The sequence below is a fragment of the Perca flavescens genome, unplaced genomic scaffold (assembly GCF_004354835.1).
Source record: "Perca flavescens isolate YP-PL-M2 unplaced genomic scaffold, PFLA_1.0 EPR50_1.1_unplaced_scaf_7, whole genome shotgun sequence".
NCBI classification, from domain to species: Eukaryota; Metazoa; Chordata; class Actinopteri; order Perciformes; family Percidae; genus Perca; species Perca flavescens.
Window position 1 is genome coordinate 241,573 of NW_021166724.1, and position 22,019 is coordinate 263,591.

General features: G+C 47.6%; 1 protein-coding gene, 5 non-coding genes and 1 pseudogene across 6 annotated transcripts; 2 read left to right on the forward strand and 5 right to left on the reverse strand.

Annotated features, from left to right (window-relative positions):
* LOC114552073 (uncharacterized) overlaps positions 1–734 on the reverse strand; it is an 8,183-nt pseudogene extending 7,449 nt beyond the window's left edge.
* Positions 735–3,714: 2,980 nt separating this feature from the next.
* Positions 3,715–12,445, reverse strand: LOC114552074 (uncharacterized). The gene is made up of 11 exons (XM_028572772.1): positions 11,907–12,445; positions 11,484–11,808; positions 10,778–11,229; positions 9,278–9,605; positions 8,412–9,183; positions 8,101–8,313; positions 7,315–7,846; positions 6,937–7,188; positions 5,695–5,758; positions 5,140–5,645; positions 3,715–3,889 (listed from the first exon to the last, which is right to left on the reverse strand). Exons 1-11 carry the CDS (start codon positions 12,443–12,445, stop codon positions 3,715–3,717), a joined length of 4,158 nt encoding a protein of 1,385 aa, XP_028428573.1.
* A 2,643-nt stretch (positions 12,446–15,088) lies between these two features.
* Positions 15,089–15,281, reverse strand: LOC114552083 (U2 spliceosomal RNA). The gene has a single exon (XR_003692115.1). It is a non-coding gene; the product is annotated as a U2 spliceosomal RNA (small nuclear RNA).
* A 925-nt stretch (positions 15,282–16,206) lies between these two features.
* On the forward strand, positions 16,207–16,311 carry LOC114552097 (U6 spliceosomal RNA). The gene has a single exon (XR_003692129.1). It is a non-coding gene; the product is annotated as a U6 spliceosomal RNA (small nuclear RNA).
* A 1,239-nt stretch (positions 16,312–17,550) lies between these two features.
* LOC114552085 (U2 spliceosomal RNA) lies at positions 17,551–17,742 on the reverse strand. Its single transcript, XR_003692117.1, has one exon. It is a non-coding gene; the product is annotated as a U2 spliceosomal RNA (small nuclear RNA).
* Positions 17,743–20,029: 2,287 nt separating this feature from the next.
* Positions 20,030–20,220, reverse strand: LOC114552079 (U2 spliceosomal RNA). The gene has a single exon (XR_003692112.1). It is a non-coding gene; the product is annotated as a U2 spliceosomal RNA (small nuclear RNA).
* A 925-nt stretch (positions 20,221–21,145) lies between these two features.
* On the forward strand, positions 21,146–21,254 carry LOC114552096 (U6 spliceosomal RNA). Its single transcript, XR_003692128.1, has one exon. It is a non-coding gene; the product is annotated as a U6 spliceosomal RNA (small nuclear RNA).
* Positions 21,255–22,019: the final 765 nt, after the last annotated feature.

The following is a 22,019-nucleotide window of genomic DNA, read 5'->3' on the forward strand; positions in this document are numbered from 1 at the left end:
TGGCAAACTTCAGGAAGTGCCCGACAAACCACTTCCTGAACAGCTCACTGTCTATGTACCTCGCCTGTGACTTCCCGTAGAGGCATTGGGAACTCCTACTTTATTGGGGTTTCTATGGATATCCCCCTTGTAGATGATAAATGGGGATATCCTCCCCCAGCGTTCAGGCAGGCTAGGGGACGGTGATGTGCTCCCTTGTTCCCTGGGCCTGCCTGTATGCATGCTTGGTCCCCGCACGACGATGACTTGCCCGCCTGTTGGTTTCAGCTGAAACCCCTGGGCCTCGTCACAGTTATAAATCTGACGGGGTTTCTCCCTCAGCACATGCTCCTCCAGGGTGGTGGTGAGGAGCCGGAATAGTCTTCTATGGGCCCCCAGCACAGGATGCCCTCCTTGGTCAATGAAGTCTGGGGTCCTGATGTTAGGCGATCTTTGCCGTTCCCCTGAAGTTTATCCACCACGCCTGGCCAAGCGCGGTCCTCTGCGCATCCTGGTGGCGGAGGTTGTAGATGGCCAGAGCGTGGGCAGGACCTGAGGCTTTGTCATGAAACCCATGCAGAGCAAGAGTACAGACAGTACTCCACCAGGAGTCTTCGCCTGCATGGGTGATGGAAAAATCGAGGCCACTCTTCCGCTGACTCGGTCACCAGGCTGGACTTAGGGACCCCAAACCTCATGGCTGCCTGTCCGTGAGAGAGCCTGCCTGCTTCCACCTCCTGCTTGGCCTGGTCCATTGCCTCTTGGGTCCATTTTTGGTCTTCCTCTCCCTCTTCCTCATCTGCCTGATGTTGGGCATCTGCAAATGCACATACATTCTTGTTAGAAATACATTAAAATTCAAAATTAGGTTAGGCATGTCATGTCTTGTTTAATAATAAGGTTGACAAAATCTATAAATTGCCACATTACATAGACACAAAAATACTTACCTTCAACCAAAGTGGCAATTTCTATATCTACTTTTTCTTTGGGCTTGATGTTCCTGTAAAGGAAATACAATTCTCTCACTCACACACACACACACACACTCACACACACAGAGAGAGAGACACACACACACACACACACACACTGCCTACCTTGTTTTCTACTGTTCCTCTTTTTTTTATCTTCTCTGCTTCTGTCTCTCTTATTCCTTATTCTTTTCTGACTCACTTTCTTTATCTTTTTCAGCCAAGCACATAAACCACACAAGAGTTGCTAAGTTACAAACGTTGAGATCCAAAACACATTACATTTTTGTCAACCTAGCTAGCTTATAAATGCATTATATTGAGGTTAATCTAGCTATAACGTTATAACCACATTTACCAATAGCAAGAGCCACTACTGGCTTTTAACACAATATCCTCTCTCTCACACACATGCAGTTAGATGATAGTTAGCTAATACATGAATAAACGTGATGTTGCTGGGCTTATGGACAAGCGTATTGCCCAGACAGAGTCGTGTTAAAGCTAGCAAAAAAAAATGCATACTCATGCTAACGCTAAATCATATCAGCAGTACAGTAAAAATAATAAACTTTGTAGAGCGAAAAGATCGCCGCCTCGAGCCGCCGCCTGCCGCTTACTACTTTCCCTCATCAAAGTCACTTTCATATACTAAATAGACATGTAAATGTCCGTGTACATATAATGAAATTTCATACATAGATTGTTTGATGGGTATAAATCAATTATACTTACATTTTGGGCGTTGAAAATTCAAGTACCGCGAAAAAGACCGGAAAGCGCGTGACGTCGGAAGTGTCCGGATATGGCCAATAGCAGCAAGTGGTGTCGAACGTGGACACAGTGACGATATATCACAAACGACTTAACACGATAGTCGGAATATTATTTTGAACACATTTCACCGACAACCGAGACCAGGATTGGCATTGACGTGCTTCAATTCGCTAGCTAACATGCTAATGGCGTTTATAAAAAAAAAATTGGAGCGATCGCCACCCTTTACATGACCTTGAACCCTCTTTTTCCCAACGCCTGTCAGTCAAAGGCCGTTGTTTACCATCGTCCCGAGCACATGGCTACTTGTCATGTTGAGAATTAAAGGCGCAGAGCAAGGAGACATATGTATGGTTTTACTTGCTCGACAATTACGCATTTCGCACGCGAATTAAAGGCGCAGAGCAAGGAGACATATGTATGGTTTTACTTGCTCGACAATTACGCATTTCGCACGCGTCCGCGTGGTTTTTAGCCTTGTGCGTGGCTCCAGGTGTAAAAAGCAAAGTTAAAAAGTGTTGAAATAGACAAGACAAGGGTTTTAATCAATTAAATTAATAAAGAAACATAAGAAATAATAATAAAAACACACTTAAAAAAAGAAATATTTCCTATTTTTGCGCCCCTCTAAGAGCATGTCTTATTTGTGTGTGTGTGTCTGTCTGTGTGTCTGTCTGTGTGTGTGTGTGTGTGTGTGTGTGTGTGTTGTGGGTGCTTGTGTGGGTGCGGGTGCGTGTGGGTGTGTGCGTCTGGGTGTGTGGGTGCAGGTGTGGGTGTGTGTGTGGGTGCGGGTCTGGGGGTGGGTGCGTGTGTTAAGGTTAGGGTGTGGGTGGGTGCGAGGGTGTGTGTCTATATGTGTGTGTGTCTATATGTCTCTGTGTGTGTGTGTGTGCGTGCGTGCGTGCGTGCGTGCGTGCGTGCGTGCGTGCGCACCCTGCGTGGCTCTCCTCCTCCTCCTCCTCCTCCTTCTCCTCCTCCTTGTCCTCCTCCAGCTGGAAGCAGTCAGGAACATCTGGATCTCCCTCTAAATCCTGATCATCAGACTGACAACAGGTAATCCCTCTTTTCCCAACACACATGTCAATCAAAAGCCGTTGTTTACCATCATTTATAATATAATTATTCATAACTACAGTCCAGGCCAAAAGTTTGGACACACCTTCTCATTCAATGCGTTTCCTTTTTATTTTCATGACTATTTACATTGTAGATTCTCACTGAAGGCATCAAAACTATGAATGAACACATATGGAATTATGTACTTAACAAAAAAGTGTGAAATAACTGAAAACATGTCTTATATTTTAGATTCTTCAATGTAGCCAATTCAAACGCATTGAATGAGAAAGTGTGTCCAAACTTTTGGCCTGTACTGTGTATATTTAAAATTTAATAAAATAAAATATTGAAATACACAAGACAATTAAATTAAATGTTTATTAGAAATAGTGAAAAATGTATTAAAATAGTAAAAAAAATAACAGAAATGCACTTAACAAAAAGAAATATTTACCCTAATAATAAAAACACACTTAAAAAACAAAGACATATTTGCTATTTCTTTGCCCTTCTCTCAGCCAGCCACAGCTCCACAGTCTTCCCTTCATAGAGAGCGCAGAAGTGCTCCCCCCCATGCTGGCTGTGGCCATAGTCTTTTTGCTTTGGCTGGCCACAGAGCTGGCAGACCCTCAGTTTGTGGGCCTTTCTGACTTTCCCCCCTGGTTTCTCATGTCTCTCCCATCTCTGCTTCAGGTTCCACGCCGAGGTTCTGGGGAGCTGCAGTTCATCTTGGCCCAGCTGCTCCCTGGTCCACTGTTGAACTGTGCGTCCTCCAGGGCCCTCATCCACAGCGCAGAAGAACAGCCCCTTGACGTAGGCGTGCCCGCCATCCACAGTGCGTGCTTTTCCACAGATGTTGCAGGGGTCACCGGGGTTGTGCTGCTGCTGTGGCTTTCCTTGGAGGAGTTGTTTGTCCTGTTGTGCCCTAATCTTCCTCCTGTGAAGGGTACAACGGGTGGGCTTCTTTCTGGTGGACTTCTTTTTGGTGGACTTCTTTCTGGTGGACTTCTTTCTGGTGGACTTCTTTCTGGTCCCCGGCACTGGCTGTGCTGCCGGCTCTGGAGGCTGCTGATAGTCCACTTAAAATGTAATAAAGAACTCTGTTAGTCAAGGTACATAATACTTAGAAACACAGATGCAATTGAACTAAGTATATTTGTAACAAACCTGAAGAGTCCACACGTTTGGTTTTACGTGTTGCTTTTCTGCCTTCCATCCTGTCCAACTGAAATGCTTGAATGAATGGACTTGACTGCTTTTTTGAAACCTCTCTTGGAAGAGGGCGGACTGAACACCTTGCAGCCACACCTTCCTGTCAACCCCCACTGTTGTTGCAGGCAGGAAGGAAGGAGCATTTGCATATACACTATACACACATTAGCACTTGTTTGGTCAGTCATTAGTTTGAGTTTTTGTTTAGTTTGGTTGGTTGTTTTTGTCTTTTCTATCTATTAATTACTGTTTGTATAGTAATAACTTGTCTTTTGTAAACACTGTACACTGTAATAAAGCTGTTTAATATTTATTTAAAGAAAGGATAAAGCCTCAGCTTACCTTTTTAAAGAAATTATAGAGAATTATAGTGTGGTCTAGACCTACTCTATCTGTAAGGTGTCCTGAGATAACTGTTATGATTTCATACTATAAATAAAATTGAATTGAATGATGTATTTTGTGACTGTTACTGAGGATTTAGTGATATCATGCACCCCTAACATGACCTCCTAGTCTCCCCATATTTTGTTTAATTTGTTGAAGGCAGAAAGAAGCAGGAGAAACCATTGGTTTAAAAAAGAAAAAGTGTATTTAAAACAACAATTGAAACAACTATATACACTACTATTAATATTTAAAACAATTGGGAACTATATACACACAACTATCAATATTTAAAACAATTGGGAACTATATACACACTACTATCAATATTTAAAACAATTGGGAACTATATACACTACTATCAATATTCAAAACAATTAGGAACTATATACACTACTATCAATATTTAAAACAATTGAAACAACTATATACACACTACTATCAATATTTAAAACAATTAGGAACTATATACACTACTATCAATATTTAAAACAATTGGGAACTATATACACAATATTTACAAATCCTCCAAAAGGGAGGGAGCGGTGCTTACACCACACGCACACACACACACACACACACACACACACACACATAGAGACAGACAGACAGACAGACAGACAGACACACACACACACACACACACAAGTGTTTGCTCAGAGAGGGAGAGCTGTGTGGAGCGTGTGGGTGCCTTAAAGGGGGAGAAGGGGGCATCAGTGTTCGCTGCGCAGGGAGGGGGAGGGAACCTTACCTCTGCCCCTTCACCTCTGCCAGCCACTGCTCCACAGTCCTCCCTTTGTCGTCAGCCCGGGAGCAGAAGGTCTCCTGTTTATAACGCGTGTGGCCAAACTCCCTGGTCTTGGGTTGGCCACAGCGCCTGCAGTTAAAGTGGGAGACCTTCCTTGCTGGTTTGAGGTGTTCTCCCAGCTCCCGGGCACGCCGTTCCTTTTCTTCCTGGAGCTTGCGCCTCCAGGCGGTGGTCCTTGAGACTGTGGCGGTGGCGGCGGCGGCTGTGGGAAGTGGAGGGGTGGGGTCCGCGCTGGCACTGGTGGATGGGGCTGTGCCGGCGTCCGCGCTGGCACTGGTGGAGGTTTGTTGGGTAGCGGAGGAGGAGGAGGAGGAGGCAGTGGCAGAGTGGGAGCTGTCTGTGAGGAGGTCATAGAGCTCCGGGGCCAGCGGCCCTCTAATGGTGGCAGCCAGACCAGAGGCGTCCGCTGGCAGGCGGTGCTGGAGAGGCTGGTCTGGCTGCTCAGACTGCTGCAGCAGAGTCCGTGGGGCAGGCAGGGGCTCCGCTGCTGTCTGGGGCGCTGGGGCCTGGGACCGCTACAGCGATGATGTCCCTCATCTGGTTCTTGCTCCTTTTGTTGTGCCTGAGAAAACCAAATGTAACAAAGGCACATTAGTAATCATGACAGTGTACTGTGAAACATTGCATTTAGGCATAATTCCTTATATTTTTATGTTTTATTTCTACTTTAATTCTCTCACAAATGCTGAAAGAGTTCATCTCATTTCCCACATGTAGATTTTGATTCTAACTTTGTTAGACATGCAGTCTGGAACATGATGTGATCTCTGTCTCTCTGAACAGATAGGGTCTACAAGGTCACCCTAAAACTATCTCTAAGTTTTCCCATGTCGTTTGAGATGTAACTGGAGGGGTGAAAGTCATACAGGGGGAGGAGGAGGAGGAAGAGGAGGAGGCGAAACGGCCCCCGAGATGTCTCTTGCAATTCTCTGATTGTCTTCATGTGTATCAGATTGCCTGTAAAAATTGTAGCGTCATAATAATCTAAGTGTGTGTGTGCTGTCACTCTGAAGATGCATATAAGCCTGGTGTTCTGTTCACTCATTTGAGTAACTGACTCCACACTGGGCTGCTGTGCCCTTTGTGAAATCATGTTGCTCCTACATTTGCAAATGTATCTTTTTAATAAAATACAAAAACCTAAACTTTGTTTAGTTCCAACTGTCTTATTTGTTTCACTTTACTACACTTTGAAAACTTTACCCCTGCTGCAACAGGAAACTTCCACAACAACACACCCACACATTTACTGACCACTGCTGTTAATTGAAAATTGAAACTGTCATACCATTCAAGAAGTCAGGCTAATTATTTGCACAAATGAGCAGTTGTACTATTTGCCTTAAAAGTGAGCAGAAGACTAGTAGTATAATGATAGTTAAGTGATAAATGTAATGCACACTGTAAACATGAATGTAACACAGTGTATTCATCAGTTATTTAATTTCTAATTATTGCAACTGCAGTAATATATTCATCAGACTTCTAACAACAATATGAACAGCAGTCAGTCTTCATACAACAATGACTGTCACATGAATAATTGTGAAAAATAATGGTCACAACTATAATAATGAACAGCAATATACACCTGTTGGATTTTAATACAGGCTGATAGCAAGAGGGTAAAACCACTGCTGAGTGAACAGAAAAGGCAGCAGGCAGCAGGATTAATAAATGCTGGCTGTTAGCCTGGTCAGGAGATTATCTTGGTTTTGGGCAATAGCCCCCAGGTCTTACCATGCCGTCAGGGTCCGCTGATTGACTTCATACAGCTGGATGCAGGTGCTCGTCTTGAGGGCCGCACAACTATAAACGTTTTCTTTTATGATGTTGTAGTCCCTCATGACGGCACCCCAGCGATGAATACGGACCCCAGCGATCGTCCTGCTGTCGCTGCAGTGGAGGATGCTGAGGTCCAACAGCACAGCCTCCACTAGCCTGGAGACGCTCGGAGACCGCGCCGCTCCCGCCCCCTGGCCCAGGACCGCACTACATAGACACACACAGAGAGAGAGAGAGATAGAGAGAGTAAGAGAGAGAGTGACTGACTGACTGACTGACTGACTGACAGGACAAGAACCAAACAAGACTTGGAAATGAATTGTGACTGCTTACCGCTTCACACTGTCCACCCCTGGCGTGTGAGCGTGCCGATGAGAGGTCTTGAACCGGCCCTGGTCAAGCCGGTCCTTGTGCATGGGGGTGAATTTCACCGGCACCTTGTCCCAATCCGACATATTCTGCCAGAGAGCAGTGATCTCTCTGGCTTGTCGGGGAGTGACGTAACGTCGGTGGCGCAGTTTGACAAGGGCCTGGGCCAGGGCCACGACGTGCTGGTAGCCGCCACGACCGTCTGGCCCGAGAACGTCCTCCTCCTCCTCTTCCTCAGCCTGCTGCACCTTCATCAGATCAGCGTGGGATACAGGGGGGCGGGCGAGGTTTGCGGACTGGAGGAGAGCGCTGTGGTGCTCTAGGAGACGAATCTCCTCTGGCTCCTCCTCCTCCTCTTCTTCCTCCTCGAACCCCTCGTCACTTCCCCCCCACGCCTCCTCCTCAGCAGTCCCTCCCGGAGCGTCAGGATCGCCGAGGTCCTGCTGCAGCACAGCGCTGGTCTGGGAGTAGAGGTACTCCACCCCGATGAGTTCCCCTGTGCATACACACACACACACAAACACACGCACAGAGACACAGATGTTAAATATATAAAGCTTTATTGCAGACACAGCTCCATATAACACAACATACAGTATAAAAAGGTATAAAAGAGGAGATACAAAACACATACAAATTGCAATAGTATTGCTCCAATCTCGTCTTAACCTTGAAGTATATCTATAGCAGCTTTTCACAGGGCTAACTGACAGATGCCGACAGAGTGACATAAACCTCAAGGCAAATTACCTGTGTACTCCCTGGGCTGGGTGTAAGTGTCGACCAGCGTGAGCCCAAGAAGCTCCTGGGTCAGCTGGTCGAAGCTGTGCTGCAGCTGGGCGCTGTAGCAACGCAGCGCCGACCTCTGTCCTCCCTCGACTGCCGCCCTGCCACGGTTCTCATTCCACCGCACCAGGCCCTCCAGCAGGTACACCTGGAAGTGCACGTCACTTGCAGATTGCCCTGAGCAGAAATAATGCAACACAATTAGTGTGAGGAGAAATAACCACAGAAATGCATGAAATGTAGTGAGTTGTGTTGTAAACCACACATGCACTTACCTGGGATGAAGCGGCACAGGTGCAGGTGGAACGATTCCAGGGAAGTGGAGCCGCGTCCGCACCGGAAGACGGGAAGCTTCACTCCGCCCTTGGTGAGCTCCCCCGTCTGGGTGTACAGCTCCACCCCCTCTGGGTCCTGGATGCAGTCGAGGTGGCGGCGCTGCGTGCTCCAGATCTCCTCCATGCGGGCGCGGTCAATCAAGGGGACGCCCATGGTGTCCGTCATGTCCCAGAAGGCGTCCAGCACCTCCTGGAGGAGCCGCTCCGTCTCCGCTGCCCCCCTGGTGCGGCACCGGCAGTGACGGGCGAGCTCCTTGGCCGACAGCTTCACCTCCTGGACGTCCCCCCCCTCCTCTGACTGCTTGGCCTCTTTCAGGCGGGACACATCTCCGGCATCCCACTCGAACATGGCGAAGGAAAGCCTCGCCATGAAGAGGCCGTAGAGCTGGTGGCTGTCGGTGGTCACCCCTCTGGCGAAGCGCCGCATGAGGTGCCACACGTCCAGCCTGACGACCAGCTCGTGCCACTCGTGGAACATCTGATGGACTGCAGACGTTCCCGCGGCGACACAGCAGTCTCGGTCCACGTACAGGACCTTTGGAGGGGCCTTCCCGGCTAAGCGGTACCGCCTCATCAGTCCGGCTGCCATGTCGACAAGTCCGTCCCCCTCTGCTGCGGTGAGGACAGACATGAGCACCTGCCCGTACTCGTTGCCGACATTGGTGACCCAGGCAGCCGTTCCAGCGGCACCGCCCGCAAGCTTTTTGGTGATCTGTGTGACACAGCAACACAGCAACATTTAGACGCATGGCGAAACAAACGTTACACTGGGTACATGGCACGCTGTGGCGGATAACAACACGTACCTTCTTGGTGGAGTCCATCTTTAAAAGATCACCAAAGATGGAAGTCACTCTGGCTCGTGTCTCGTCCAGCCTCGACAAGGCTTCCCTCACATAGACATTTATGAGCCAGAGCGCAGTGGGCACCGGGTGCATGGGTGGAAGCGACACCCCCGCCAGCGGCAGCGTCGCGCCCGGTGCCAGAAGCTTGCGGAGCACAGAAAGGTAGAGCATCGACCGCGCCATCCACTCTTTGGTGTGCTGCTCCACCAGAGAGGCACGGAGGCGAGACGCACTGTTGCCCAAAGTGCGCTCCTTCATGAGCCCTATCACCGCTCGGTCGCAGGACAGCCTGGGAGGGAAAAAAGAGGCAATCGGAGGTTACTGGAGAAAACCACAGAAAATACATTACCTCTAAATAAATGAAGATGTGTGGATTGTTTTCATTTCTAAATAAACTGTTGCATTTCAACGCTATGTGTCATTGCATGTTTATGTACTTAAGTAAGAGGTCTGCAGTTATTGCAGTTAGGTACAATAAAGCTAAGATATGAGCCTACATTCACACATGCATCATTCATTCTCTGGAAAACACTTTGTTTAATGCATATGTGCAATTAATTCCTCCATAACTGGAGCTTAAACATTTGGAAATGGGTAGTTGTTCTGTGTAAAGGCCATATAGCCTACCTACCTATATACCTACAGGTGGCCTTCAATGAAAATGAACATGACTTGTGTCAATAAGTGCAAACATATTTTACATCATATAAACATACATATGATATAATATATATAATATTATTATTGTGTAATAAAAACCAAGCGTAAATTGTAATTTCCCCATTGGGGATCAATAAAGAGTATAAATTATAATTTTCTTTTATAAACAATACAAATACATCCTACAAATACCTGTATTGAGCTGTATAATCGACTTGGTATTTGGTTTTCGCAGCTCACAACAGTAGGCTACAGTTCTTCTCAGTTGCTTTGGTGCATTTCTCAGATCAGAGATGACAATAATGTGTAACTTTGTCACATAGGGAATAGTGCTCCCTTTCATGCGCATTGTTCATTACACTATACTTACAGAGTGAACTGTTAAATGTGGACAACAACACAAAAGCAGTTTTATGCTATCTTGGTACAAACAATGGCTTAAGGTTGTCAGTTTGATTCATTGGTATAAATACTTGCTTTGGACACATAAAAGATTTCCAGCAACATACATGATTTTTCAGGTCAGTCACTGCGGTGCAGTTTACACCAATTGTTTTAAGAAATGCACTCGCTGTTGTGCAAATGCAATTAAGATTTGACAAATGCACCAAAGTTACTGAGAAAAAATGTAACATAGGATTGTGTTGTATTTCAGTGGAGACATATACGTTGATTTCACATAGCTAAAACAAACCTGAATGATTTAAATTAAAACAATAATCTACACAGCTGGCATGCTGGCGCAGGCGTTGGCGCGTACAATGTGAAACGGCCCTTACCGTTACTGTTTACATGACTTACTTGTACGTGAGAACAGCAGGAAACTCCTCACGATGAGCAATATCCAGCTGTTCCAAGATGTCCTGCGACCAGCCTGGCACCCGCTTGTGACAGGAGCTGCATTCCAGGTACTCCGTGCCCATGAAATACCAGCCGCTCCTGTCCAAGACCCTCCTCACTGTTTTGTAGAGGCCAGCGCCCGCAAGCTTGCCCCCACAGGCGGCGACGGGGCAGCGGAGGCGGTATGCCCACATCCTGTAGGGGACCCACAGAAAGAAGGGGCGCTGGAAGAAGGGGTGGGCTGTGGCGGGGCGCTGGGTGTAGAGGGGCCGGGGGCCTGGTGGATGCCACCAGAGGCGGAGTTCTGTGGTGAGGACGCCGCCCTGCCCGCTGGGTGCCCTCCTGAACAGCGCCCGGCCCACCCAGTCGTGCTGCTCCTCAGGGAGCGTCTGCCTCCAGCCACGTGGGAGGAACTGAAGGTAGCACAGCAGCCATGCAGTTACTTTTACAAGTTAGAAGTTTATTTTACATGTTATTACACGTGTATACATTTGTATAGACGAGTTTCTTTAATGAAAAACCAAATAGTTTTTTATTTGTCCTATTTTTATTACATGGGAGAGATCCCGTTTTACAGGTTTTTTTATGTAACTGAGTAACTTTTACTTAAATTAACTCCTTATTCCTTTTACTTGAGTGCTTTATCAGTATATTTTGCTAAGCATACCTGTGCGCCGGGGGCTGACCTCTCCCCAGAGGTGTCTCTGGCAAGTGGACGCTGTGGTGGCTGTGACAGAGAGACGGGGGACGCAGCTGGAGGAGCATCCCCGCCCGGTTCCACCTCCATGGCAACAGCAAGCAGGTCAGCGTCTGATGGTTCACCGGCGTCTGATGGTTCACCGGCGTCCAGGGGCGGGTGTGCTGCCTCGGCTGCCTTCCGAGCTCCCACCAGGGCTGCTTTCTCTGCATCCCGGGCCAGCACATATTTTTTTAGGTCCGCCAACATGGACACTTCAGACTTGACCTTTACCTTCCTCACAAAATTTACATAGCTACAAAGAGAGCAGAAGAGCAATGGGTAAAAAGTCAGAGACAGACACACAGACACAGAAACAGACGCACACACACACAGACACACACACACACTTACGATGACCGCTGGTGGTCCGATGACTCGTACAGGGCCTTGTAGGTGAGGTCACGGTGATGACCAAACCCCACCAGCGTGTCGTCCAGGCCCCTCATGGTCTCGGGGCTGCCCTCGAGCATCCTACGCCTGTCGATGGCTGCCACCATCAACGGGAACAGCCTGGCATAGGAGACGAGGGCGTCCTTGTGGACCATGAGGGCACTCTGCAGGCTCATGCCCCCTTTCTCTCTCTCTCCCTCGTGGGACACGATGATTGTCACGGCGTATCCCACATCATTGCCGAGCAACCACCTGAATGTCAGTCCCCTGTACTGGCCAAACTGCAGCTCGCTCAAGGCCAGCACCTGCCGGTGATCAGCAGGGTCACCTCCCATCCTTCTCACCCGATCTCTCGCCTCAGACTGCACCTGATCTGGGCTCTTGACCAGGGCAGTGGCAGGGGCCTCCTTCCGGTCACGGTTGAAGTATAGCGCCTCATTAGAGGGCCGCAGGGCCAGCTCTTTCATTAAAGGTTCATTTAATCTGAAAATGGGCTCCATTTTTCTAGAAAGACAAGATATGAAATGGACAACACACACACACACACACACACACACACACACACACACACACACACACAGGGCTGATGAAACATACAATACAACATGTGACTGTGAAATTACTGTAAATAGATTTTACTATTTAATAATCACTCTCTTTAATTATATTGTCTTCTAGGCTACTTTTCATCTTATCCCCTTGCTGCTACAACAGTGTGAATTTCCCCATTGTGGGATTTATTAAGGATTTACACTAATAATTATACTATAATTACACTAATAATTACACTAATAATTTACTAATACACATGGGTATGCACAGTAATGTGTTCACATACTAATACACATGGGTATACACAGTAATAGCTTTACATACTAATACACATGGACTGTTTACATCCTAATCACAGTATAATACATTAACAATACATTAAACAACAGGTGTCCTGTTTACACATTAAAACCATATTTACACTTGGAATTTCGACTCCAAACTGTAGTAACTACATCTAAAGGATATAAGGAAGATAACCATGTAGTCTGATCAAAAGATTAAATAAATGTATTACTGCGTAATAAATACAGTAGGCTGCATGCTAATGGCGATTTATGTGTAAAACATCTAAAGCTTAATTAAACTTTAAATTTCGACTGCACACATTAGTAGTACTATATCACAACGACTTAACACGATAGTCGGAATATTATTTTGAACACATTTCACCGACAACCGAGACCAGGATAGGCATTGACGTGCTTCAATTCGCTAGCTAACATGCTAATGGCGATTTATGTGTAAAACATCTAAAGCTTAATTAAACTTTAAATTTCGACTGCACACATTAGTAGTACTATATCACAACGACTTAACACGATAGTTGCCATGTTATTTGGAACACATTTCACCGAGAACCGGACTCGTATTGACGGGCTTCACAACGCTCATTGACGGACGGACTTGACTTCGCTACGCTAACTACGTTAACTACGTTACCTTTGGCTGGCAATTTAACGGCTAACTGCTTATTTTGTAATATATAAAACTATATTTTTACACTGTTGCACCCTTTACAGACAATAACGTTGGTCTTACCTTGTAATAAATGTCCGGCAATGACAGTGAACGTTCTACATGACGTTGAACGTTACCGTTGGGGGTGTGGAGGAAGGGGCGGGTTGTCCAATCACAGCACAGAAGCTAAGTGAAACAGGCCAATGGCTGCGGGTCAAGTCAACCCCATTCGACTGTTTCACATGTACTTGAGCAAATGACAGTCAAGTGACTTCGAGAGGCGGGATCTTCCATGTGAAACAGGTAGGGAGAAGAAGCTTATCCCGGAGGCGCAAGGATGACACGCAAATTCGTGAAGCGTTACCACATTTTGATCTGCACGTGTTGCCCCAAGCTGTTGAAGACATGAATCTCTGCACTAAAGACCCACTGCGGGGCCTTCTGAGGAGGCGTTGGCATTAACCCACCAAAAGGCCACTGCCACGGATAAGAGCCCCAAACTGGTGCGCTCTGAGGCGAGGGATAGGGTTGCAGAGAACCACCAATCGTCGGCAGGTGCTGGCCGAGAGCGAGCTGCAGGTCGGCCAGCGCAGGGGTCAGACGTTCAGGTGGCTGCTCGGCTACGCCGTGACCATCGTCATCGGGGGAGAGAGAGACAAAGGGGGCAGTAGTCAGCAGAGTGGACGAGAGAGGAGAGGACGCCCTCATCTCCTACGCCAGGCTGTTCCTGTTGATGGCTGCAACCATCAACGGGCTCAGGATGCTCAAGGGCAGTCCCCAGACCATGAGGGGCCTGGACGACACGCTGGTGGGTCGAAGCTTCCTGAGTTCTTTTTGGCTGCAACAACAAGTCAGACATACTAAACAAGTCACTGTAAAGAATCTAGCCAAGGCAGTTGTTGGCTCAGCCTAATTCTAGGCTCAGTATACAGCTCAAACCACACGGCAAACTGCTTGTATTGCTTGTGCTACGGCTCGGTCGGCCCTAGGTCGACCCGGTTCTCCACCGCATACAACCCTTCGGATATCAAGTGTCGCCCTCTCTCCCTGCTCTTCACAGCAGTATATGTCTCATCTGTTCCCCCATCTATTGGACCGGGGCTTCAATGTTAAAAAAGACACCTTAAGCGTTACCACCAACTTAGGTCACTATGCTTCTAGCTCTTTCTCTCATCCCAACGCCTGGATTAGGGGTTAGGCTTAGCGGTTAGGAAGTCTTTGGCGAAAGGCGAAAGACTTGTGCGTTATGAAGAGAAACCAGGACAAGCACAGCCCTCTACTCGAGGGCAGCCGAAAACCCTAGTCGTCCCAGCCCACACCCTCGCGGTAAGCCTCACTTGGTGTGCCGCCAATATTTTCTCTCTGCTGTTTTTCCTGCCAATCAATAGTGCAAATTCGCTGCTGCGTTTTTCACCGCAGTTGTCGTGTCTTAGATTATTATGGCAACGTTTTGATACCAGGAGCCCAATGAGGTTTTACAGACCATTCAGTAAAAACCGAGCGGTTCTTGCGACAACTCCTGGCCACGAAGTCCGCCAGCCACTGCGACGCATGCCGCTCTTGGTCCAGTATCAAACACAACCACGGGGCAGCTCGGTGCGCGTTGTTACTTGGCTTTACACAAGACAGAAGAAGAGTGCACCGTTCCCAGCGGCGCTGCAATACCAGGTCAATGCGTGGAAGGAATGGAGCAAGCCCCTTTTTCAAATCCTATTGACAAAAATCCATTTAATATGTTGTCCCCTGATAGAGGACGTATCAGATATTAAACTGATAAGAACAGATTTTTTTTTTTTTTTTTAGCCAAATTGACACAAGTTCAAAACCACCTTTTGCTGTCCGATGCAACCTCCCACAATTCTCAAAACTGTCATGGTCCAGTTGAAATACAACTGGGCAAATAAATAATACTCTGTAAAACTATGTTTAAAACAGGTGTAACCGCTCCATGGTTTGTTTTCTAAGGCTGGTTAAAAGAGCCACTGGCACTGCCATGGGGGAAATATCATATGTTGTCATCTTCCTGAGTTCTTTCTGGCTTTAACAACAATCAGTCAAACATACTGAACAAGCCACTGTAAAAAATCTAGCCAAAAAAAGTTGTTGGCTCAGCCTAATTCCAAACTACACCTTAACCCAAACAAAAGACACAAGTCAAACTCTACAGCCCCAAGCTGTTAAAGACAGGAAACGCTGCACTAAAGACTCACTGGCACTGCCATGCAGGAAAGGTCATGTGGATCGAAGCCCCCGTGTGGTGACCAGAGTTCTTGCCTCAAAAACAATGGGTCGGACATACTAAACAAGCCCTTCTAAAGAATCTAGCCCAGGCAGTTGTTGGATGAGCCTAATTCAGAACTATGCATTTACCCAGACAAAAGACACAAGTCAAACTCTGGCCCACGGGCATCTGCTGTGCAGCCCCCCTACTGGCCATCAGAGCCCAACTGCAGCTGGGGCCCAAGTCCAGCCTCTGACCTGAAGGGCAAATTGGGCACCACCCTCTTGCCACTGTCAGGGCATTTTTGGATTTTCAAATTTAAATTAAACATGGACACAGAATTAGCTGGCAGTTTAAACAAATTGCAAGAAGACATTTATGTTTTTGGGGGAGTCCCCACCCACTTGCTATTGTGACATTGGAGAGTACTTACTTGTACAGAATTTGGACCTCCAGCCTGCACATTGCCCACTGGTGTCAGTATGACAACAAGGGGTTTAAATTGTAGACAGCACCTGAGGGTCTAATGTGCCAGGTCAGGGCAGGTATGACAAAATTGAACGATACAGAGAAGATTAGCATGGCCCTGACCGGGAGGATGACACGCAAATTCGTGAGCCACCATCCACATTTTGATCCGGAGTCTGTTTGGGAAGCTGTTAAAGGTTCAATCTCTGCACTAAACACCCACTGCGGGGGCTTCTGAGGAGTGCCATTAACCCACCAAACTCCACTGCCACGTTAAGAGCCCCAAACTGAAATGAGAGAGGCGAGGATTTGTTAAAAGAACCACCAATCTTCAGGTGCTGGCAAGGTGAAAACTGCAGGTCGGCCCAGTCTGGATAAAAGCGTTCAGGTGGCTGCTCGCAGGACCATCGACACGGGGAGAGAGAGATCCGAGGGGCAGTAGTCAGCAGATGGACTGAGGTAGGACCCCCCTCATCTCCCACGCCCATAGCTGTTTTTAGGATGATGGTTGCAGCCATCAACAGGCTTATGTGTATGCTCAAATCAGTCCCCAAACCATGACAGGTCCTGGACGACACGCCCTGGTGGGTCTTTTGGCTTCCATCAGTTCTTTTTGGCTGCAACAACAAGTCAGACATACTAAACAAAAGTGGCTGTAAAGGTCTAAAAGGCAGTTGTTGGCTCAGATAAAAACTAGGCTCAGTATAAAGCTCAAACCACTGCCAAACTGCTTGTAACCTTTCCTTCCATTGTCAGTCCTCTAAGGTTCCAGTACCCTAGTTCTGCCTAACTTTCCCCTTCCATATCAATTTGTTTCCCTCTCTCCCTGCTCTTCACAGCAGTATATGTCTCATCTGTTCCCCATCTATTGGACGGGGCTTCAATGTTAAAAAGACACCTTAAGCGTTACCACCAACTTAAATCACTATGGTTCTTGCTCTTTTTCTTTTCCCAGAGGCCTGGATTAAACAGTCGGTCAAGTCTAGAAGTCCTTTGACAGATAAAAGGTCTTGTGCGTTATGAAGAGAAACCAGGATCATCCATATATAAAATGCACGCAGCCGAAAACCCCCCGTCCCAGCCCACACCTACCCCATTAATCAGTTTGTCCCTTCCAATAAGATCTCTGCTGTTTTCCTGCCAATCAATCAATAGTGCAAATAAAGGAGGGCAGATAACGGACAACCCTGTTGTCGGACTTAGATTATTATGGCAACGTTTTGATACCAGGAGCCCAATGAGGTTTTACAGACCATTCAGTAAAAACCGAGCGGTTCTTGCAATCCCTCCTGGCCATAAACCCGCCAGCCACTGCGATTTTTGCAGTACCTGGTCCAGTATCAAACACAACCACCCGGGCAGCTCAAAAGCCTTCTCAAAATTACTTGGCTTTACACAAGACAGAAGAAGAGTTTCTGTCCCAGCAGCGCTGCAATACCCAGGTCAATGCGTGGAAGGAATGGAGCAAGCCCCTCCTTTTCAAATCCTATTGACAAAAATCCATTTAATATGTTGTCCCCTGATAGAGGACGTATTCTATTAAACTGATAAGAACAGATACTACACTTGATCTTTACCAAAAGGTTTACAGTCAACATTTACACCACCTGTTTGGGTCCGATGCAACCTCCCGGTCAGTTCTCACTTGTCATGGTCCAGTTTTTGACTAAAATAGGGTCACTATCCCTACTCTAAAGCTGTCATGGTGAAGCACCTAAGGCTGGTTTTTCAAAGCCACTGGCACTGCCATGGGGGGAAAGGTCATATGGCTAAAAGCTTCCTGAGTTAAATAAAATTCTAACAACAATCAGTCAGACATACTGAACAAGCCACTGTAAAAAATCTAGCCAAGGCAGTTGTTGGCTCAGCCTAATTCCAAACTACACCTTAACCCAAACAAAAGACACAAGTCAAACTCTTTGCCCCAAGCTGTTAAAGACAAAAACTTGCACTAAAGACTCACTGGCACTGCCATGCAGGAAAGGTCATGTGGATCGAAAGTTTTCAATTGGTGACCAGAGTTCTTGTTGTTTCAAAAACAATGGGTTTCGGACATACTAAACAAGCCCTTCTAAAGAATCTAGCCCAGGCAGTTGTTGGATGAGCCTAATTCAGAACTATTTTTTTACCCAGACAAAAATGACACAAGTCAAACTCTGGCCCAAGGGAGCATCTGCCTGGCAATTTGTTTCATGTCTGGCCATCAGAGCCCAACTGCAGCTGGGGGTTTAGTCCAAAATCTGACCTGAAGGGCAAATTTTTGCACCACCCTCTTGCCACTGTCAGGGCATTTTTGGATTTTCCTTTTTAAATTAAACATGGACACAGAATTAGCTGGCAGTTTAAACAAATTGCAAGAAGACATTTATGTTTTGGGGGGTCCTCACCCCTTGCTATTGTGACATTGGAGAGTACTTACTTGTACAGAATTTGGACCTCCAGCCTGCACAGACCACTTCCTAGTGTCACCTGACAACAAGGGGTTTAAATTGTAGACAGCACCTGAGGGTCTAATGTGCTTGCTCAGGCAGCACATATGACAAAAAACGAACAGGTTCCAGATTAGCATGGCCCCCTGCGCAATCGGGATGACACGCAAATTATACGAGAGGCTCTACCACATTTTGATCTGCACCAGTTGCCCCAAGCTGTTGGGACATGAATCTCTGCACTAAAGACCCACTTTAAAATCTCTGAGGAGGCCCGGCATTAACCCACCAAAAGGCCACTGCCACGGATAAGAGCCCCAAACTGGTGCGCCTGAGGCGAGGGATAGGGTTGCAGAGAACCACCAATCAACTAGGCAGGTGCTGGCCGAGAGGAGCTGCAGGTCGGCCAAAAGGGGGTCAGACGTTCAGGTGGCTGCATTAAAGCCATAAATATTTAAGACCATCGTTCATCGGGGAGAGAGAGAAAGGGCAGTAGTCAGCAGAGGGGACGAGAGAGAATGGCCACCCATCTCCCACGCCAGGCTGTTCCCGTTGATGGTTGCAGCCATCAACAGGCTCAGGATGCTCAAGGGCAGTCCCCAGACCATGAGGGGCCTGGACGACACGCTGGTGGGTCGAAGCTTCCTGAGTTCTTTTTGGCTGCAACAACAAGTCAGACATACTAAACAAGTCACTGTAAAGAATCTAGCCAAGGCAGTTGTTGGCTCAGCCTAATTCTAGGCTCAGTATACAGCTCAAACCACACGGCAAACTGCTTGTATTGCTTGTGCTGTCTTAAAAGGTCGGCCCTAGGTCAATCCCTTCTCCACCGCATACAACCCTTCGGATATCAAGTGTCCCCCTCTCTCCCTGCTCTTCACAGCAGTATATGTCTCATCTGTTCCCCATCTATTGGACCTTTGTTCAATGTTAAAAAGACACCTTAAGCGTTACCACCAACTTAGGTCACTATGCTTCTAGCTCTTTCTCTCATCCCAACGCCTGGATTTGGGGTTAGGCTTAGCGGTTAGGAAGTCTTTGGCGAAAGGCGAAAGACTTGTGCGTTATGAAGAGAAACCAGGACAAGCACAGCCCTCTACTCGAGGGCAGCCGAAAACCCTAGTCGTCCCAGCCCACACCCTCGGTGGTAAGCCTCACTTGGTGTGCCGCCAATATTTTCTCTCTCTGCTGTTTTTCCTGCCAATCAATAGTGCAAATTCGCTGCTGCGTTTTTCACCGCAGTTGTCGTGTCTTAGATTATTATGGCAACGTTTTGATACCAGGAGCCCAATGAGGTTTTACAGACCATTCAGTAAAAACCGAGCGGTTCTTGCGACAACTCCTGGCCACGAAGTCCGCCAGCCACTGCGACGCATGCCGCTCTTGGTCCAGTATCAAACACAACCACGGGGCAGCTCGGTGCGCGTTGTTACTTGGCTTTACACAAGACAGAAGAAGAGTGCACCGTTCCCAGCGGCGCTGCAATACCAGGTCAATGCGTGGAAGGAATGGAGCAAGCCCCTTTTTCAAATCCTATTGACAAAAATCCATTTAATATGTTGTCCCCTGATAGAGGACGTATCAGATATTAAACTGATAAGAACAGATACTACACTTGATCTTAGCCAAAAGGCCGAGAAGCGATGAACACCACCTGTTTGCTGTCCGATGCAACCTCCCCGGACGGTTCTCACTTGTCATGGTCCAGTACTTTTGACTGGGCATAACAATAGCTGCTACTTAGCACCCCCGCCCAAGCGCTCCATGGTGAAGCACCTAAGGCTGGTTAAAGAGAGCCACTGGCACTGCCATGGGGGAAAGGTCATATGGCTCGAAGCTTCCTGAGTTCTTTCTGGCTACAACAACAATCAGTCAGACATACTGAACAAGCCACTGTAAAGAATCTAGCCAAGGCAGTTGTTGGCTCAGCCTAATTCCAAACTACACCTTAACCCAAACAAAAGACACAAGTCAAACTCTACAGCCCCAAGCTGTTAAAGACAGGAAACGCTGCACTAAAGACTCACTGGCACTGCCATGCAGGAAAGGTCATGTGGATCGAAGCTTCCCGTGTGGTGACCAGAGTTCTTGCTTGCTACAAAAACAATGGGTCGGACATACTAAACAAGCCCTTCTAAAGAATCTAGCCCAGGCAGTTGTTGGATGAGCCTAATTCAGAACTATGCATTTACCCAGACAAAAGACACAAGTCAAACTCTGGCCCACGGGAGCATCTGCTGTGGCACCCCCTACTGGCCATCAGAGCCCAACTGCAGCTGGGGCCCAAGTCCAGCCTCTGACCTGAAGGGCAAATTGGGCACCACCCTCTTGCCACTGTCAGGGCATTTTTGGATTTTCCTTTTTTAAATTAAACATGGACACAGAATTAGCTGGCAGTTTAAACAAATTGCAAGAAGACATTTATGTTTTGGGGGAGTCCTCACCCCTTGCTATTGTGACATTGGAGAGTACTTACTTGTACAGAATTTGGACCTCCAGCCTGCACCGCTGCGAAGGTGTCAGTATGACAACAAGGGGTTTAAATTGTAGACAGCACCTGAGGGTCTAATGTGCTTGCTCAGGCAGCACATATGACAAAATTGAGCGATACAGAGAAGATTAGCATGGCCCCTGCGAAAAGGATGACACGCAAATTCGTGAGCGCGTTACCACATTTTGATCTGCACGTGTTGCCCCAAGCTGTTAAAGACATGAATCTCTGCACTAAAGACCCACTGCGGGGCCTTCTGAGGAGGCGTTGGCATTAACCCACCAAAAGGCCACTGCCACGGTTAAGAGCCCCAAACTGGTGCGCTCTGAGGCGAGGGATAGGGTTGCAGAGAACCACCAATCTTCGGCAGGTGCTGGCCGAGAGCGAGCTGCAGGTCGGCCAGCGCAGGGGTCAGACGTTCAGGTGGCTGCTCGGCTACGCCGTGACCATCGTCATCGGGGGAGAGAGAGACAAAGGGGGCAGTAGTCAGCAGAGTGGACGAGAGAGAGAGAGGACGCCCTCATCTCCTACGCCAGGCTGTTCCCGTTGATGGTTGCAGCCATCAACAGGCTCAGGATGCTCAAGGGCAGTCCCCAGACCATGAGGGGCCTGGACGACACGCTGGTGGGTCAAAGCTTCCTGAGTTCTTTTTGGCTGCAACAACAAGTCAGACATACTAAACAAGTCACTGTAAAGAATCTAGCCAAGGCAGTTGTTGGCTCAGCCTAATTCTAGGCTCAGTATACAGCTCAAACCACACGGCAAACTGCTTGTATTGCTTGTGCTACGGCTCGGTCGGCCCTAGGTCGACCCGGTTCTCCACCGCATACAACCCTTCGGATATCAAGTGTCGCCCTCTCTCCCTGCTCTTCACAGCAGTATATGTCTCATCTGTTCCCCCATCTATTGGACCGGGGCTTCAATGTTAAAAAAGACACCTTAAGCGTTACCAC

What these genes read in the sequence shown, in the direction of transcription:
- LOC114552074 (XM_028572772.1), bottom strand. Translation starts at nt 12,445, where the DNA reads ATGGAGCCCATTTTCAGATTAAATGAACCTTTAATGAAAGAGCTGGCC. An exon ending in TCGGACCACCAGCGGTCATC is followed by an intron (nt 11,809 to 11,906) that starts GTAAGTGTGTGT and finishes CTCTCTTTGTAG; the next exon opens with CTATGTAAATTTTGTGAGGA. An exon ending in CCTGCTGTTCTCACGTACAA is followed by an intron (nt 9,606 to 10,777) that starts GTAAGTCATGTA and finishes TTTCCCTCCCAG; the next exon opens with GCTGTCCTGCGACCGAGCGG.